This window comes from Peromyscus californicus, unplaced genomic scaffold, assembly GCF_007827085.1.
Source record: "Peromyscus californicus insignis strain IS unplaced genomic scaffold, ASM782708v3 Scaffold_11__1_contigs__length_118956290, whole genome shotgun sequence".
In the NCBI taxonomy this organism is placed as follows: Eukaryota; Metazoa; Chordata; class Mammalia; order Rodentia; family Cricetidae; genus Peromyscus; species Peromyscus californicus.
The window spans coordinates 108,602,776-108,604,946 of NW_026294402.1; the positions used below are offsets into that span (position 1 = coordinate 108,602,776).

General features: G+C 49.0%; 1 protein-coding gene across 1 annotated transcript; it reads right to left on the minus strand.

Annotated features, from left to right (window-relative positions):
- On the minus strand, positions 1-1,307 carry Ccr4 (C-C motif chemokine receptor 4). Its single transcript, XM_052729856.1, has one exon. It carries the CDS (start codon positions 1,287-1,289, stop codon positions 216-218), a length of 1,074 nt encoding a protein of 357 aa, XP_052585816.1. The 5' UTR covers positions 1,290-1,307; the 3' UTR covers positions 1-215.
- Between the last annotated feature and the right edge of the window lie 864 nt (positions 1,308-2,171).

The following is a 2,171-nucleotide window of genomic DNA, read 5'->3' on the forward strand; positions in this document are numbered from 1 at the left end:
GTTCCTCTCTCCCGGTAGACAGACCTGGTGTGTGAACGAACTCAGTCCAGCTAAACACATTTCGGACTGCACTTCTCTATGGAAAGAGAAAGAGCCAGCTGCAGGGTGAGAAGCCATCTTTCCATATTTTTTGTTGTTTTCACCCTTAATGAAAACAAGGTGAGCATGTGCTGGCTGTGGGGAGCTTGTTAACACCACGTTACCCTGTTCACGTGTTACAAAGCGTCACGGAGGTCATGGTCCACAGTGGACTGTGTGTAAGAGGAGCTGGGGGTGTCAGCCAAGTAGACCTGAAGGAAGTCACAGTGTACAAGAGGACCCCAGCATGTTCTGAAGAGTTTGGCGATGTACTTCCGGAATTTCTCCCCAAGAAAGAAGTAAATGACAGGGTTGAGGCAGCAGTGAATGAAGGCCAGGGTTTCTGTGGCCTGGATGGCATAGTCTAGGTACCTCTCCAAGGTGCAGTCCTGAAGAACTTCAAGCTCCACCAGGGTCTCCAGGAAAAGCACCACGTTGTACGGCGTCCAGAAGCCAAGGAAGAGGACCACCACAGCGAAGATCATCCTAACCGCCCGGTTCTTCTTCTCATTCTTACAATGCTGCAGGGTCCTAATGATCATGGAATAACAAAACAGCATGATCCCCAGGGGGATGACCAGCCCCAGGACGTTGATCTCCAGGGAGCTGAGGACCTTCCATGTCGTCGAGTTGACTGAGTACTTGGTTTTGCAGTATGTGTGGTTGTGCTCTGAATAGCAAGTGCTGAACAAGAGGCCTGGAAGGGAGGCGAACACAGCCACTGACCACGTGACCAAGCTGGTTATGACCCCATAGGTCAGAGTCCTCGCTTTCAAGGAAAACACTGCATGCACTATGGCCAGGTATCTATCTATGCTCATGAGCATAATGAAGAAGATGCCACTGTAAAAGCCCACCAAGTACATCCATGAAACAATCTTGCACAGACCTAGTCCAAAAACCCACTGGTCGGCGGCATAGTAGGCCCAGAACGGGAGAGAAAGTACAAAGAGCAGATCTGAGATGGCAAGGTTCAACAGGTACACGTCGGTCATGGACTTGAGTCTTTTGTATTTGAACAGCACCAGAACCACAACAGAATTCCCAAACAGACCCAACAGAAAGACCAAGGAATAGAGAGGAGGCAGGAAGAGCTGCCCAAATGCCTTGATGCCTTCCTTGGTGCAAGGCTTGGGCATGCTTTCGTAGGCATAGTAATTATTGTATGCGTTTTCATCCTGTGTGGTGTCTGCTACATCCGTGGGGTTCATCTTGTTGATTCCCCAGGCCCTGGGTCCAAGCAGAAGCCAATGGAAAGAGCAAATGAGATGCCTGTAAGAATGAAATAAATTGAAAGATCACTAAATGCAAGGAATAGCTGCACATGATGCTGCCCCAAACTATTACATCTGTCCCTGTTCAGAAGGGACGTAAAGTCAGAAAAATCATCTCAGCCTTGGGAGTCCACAGATGCGTCCACATCCCAGACTTCTCCCTCTCTGCTGGGAAGCTCGTTTCTCTCACCGATAGGTGAGGACTGCACTCCTCCCTCAAGGTGGTACAGCTTAAAATGGCCTCTGTGGCCAGTGGGATGTCCCAGCAGGTAAAGGCACTTGCCACTGAGCCTCACAACCCGAGTCTGACTCCTGAGAACCACACAGGAGAAGGAGAGACCTGACTCCCAAGAAAGCTGTCCTTCTGGCACAAGTGCCCCCCACACACACACAATAAATGTAAAAGAATAAAAAAGCTGAGCATGGTGACGCTTGCATTTAATTCCAGCACTCAGGAGGCAGAGATAGAGCTCTGCAAATTCAAGGTCAGTCTTGTCTACATCGAGAGTTCCAGGCCAACCAGGGCTCCATAGATAGACCTTGTCTCAAAAAATAAACATGAGGCTGGAGAGGTGGCTTAGTGGTTAAGAATTCTGGCTGCTCTTCCAGAGGACCCAAGTTTGATTCCCAGCTCCTACATGGTGACTCACAACCAAGGGTCTGACGCCCTCTTCTGGCCTCTGTGGGCACCAGGCACAAATATGGTACCCAGACATAAAAGTAGGCAAAACAAGCATACACATAAAATTAAATTAAAACAAACAAAAAACCCAGGGCCGATGAAATATTTCATCGGGTTAGGGTACTTGTTACTATGCC

Bases quoted from the DNA above. Each gene is read 5' to 3' on its own strand.
- Ccr4 (XM_052729856.1), bottom strand. From the start codon at position 1,289: ATGAACCCCACGGATGTAGCAGACACCACACAGGATGAAAACGCATAC.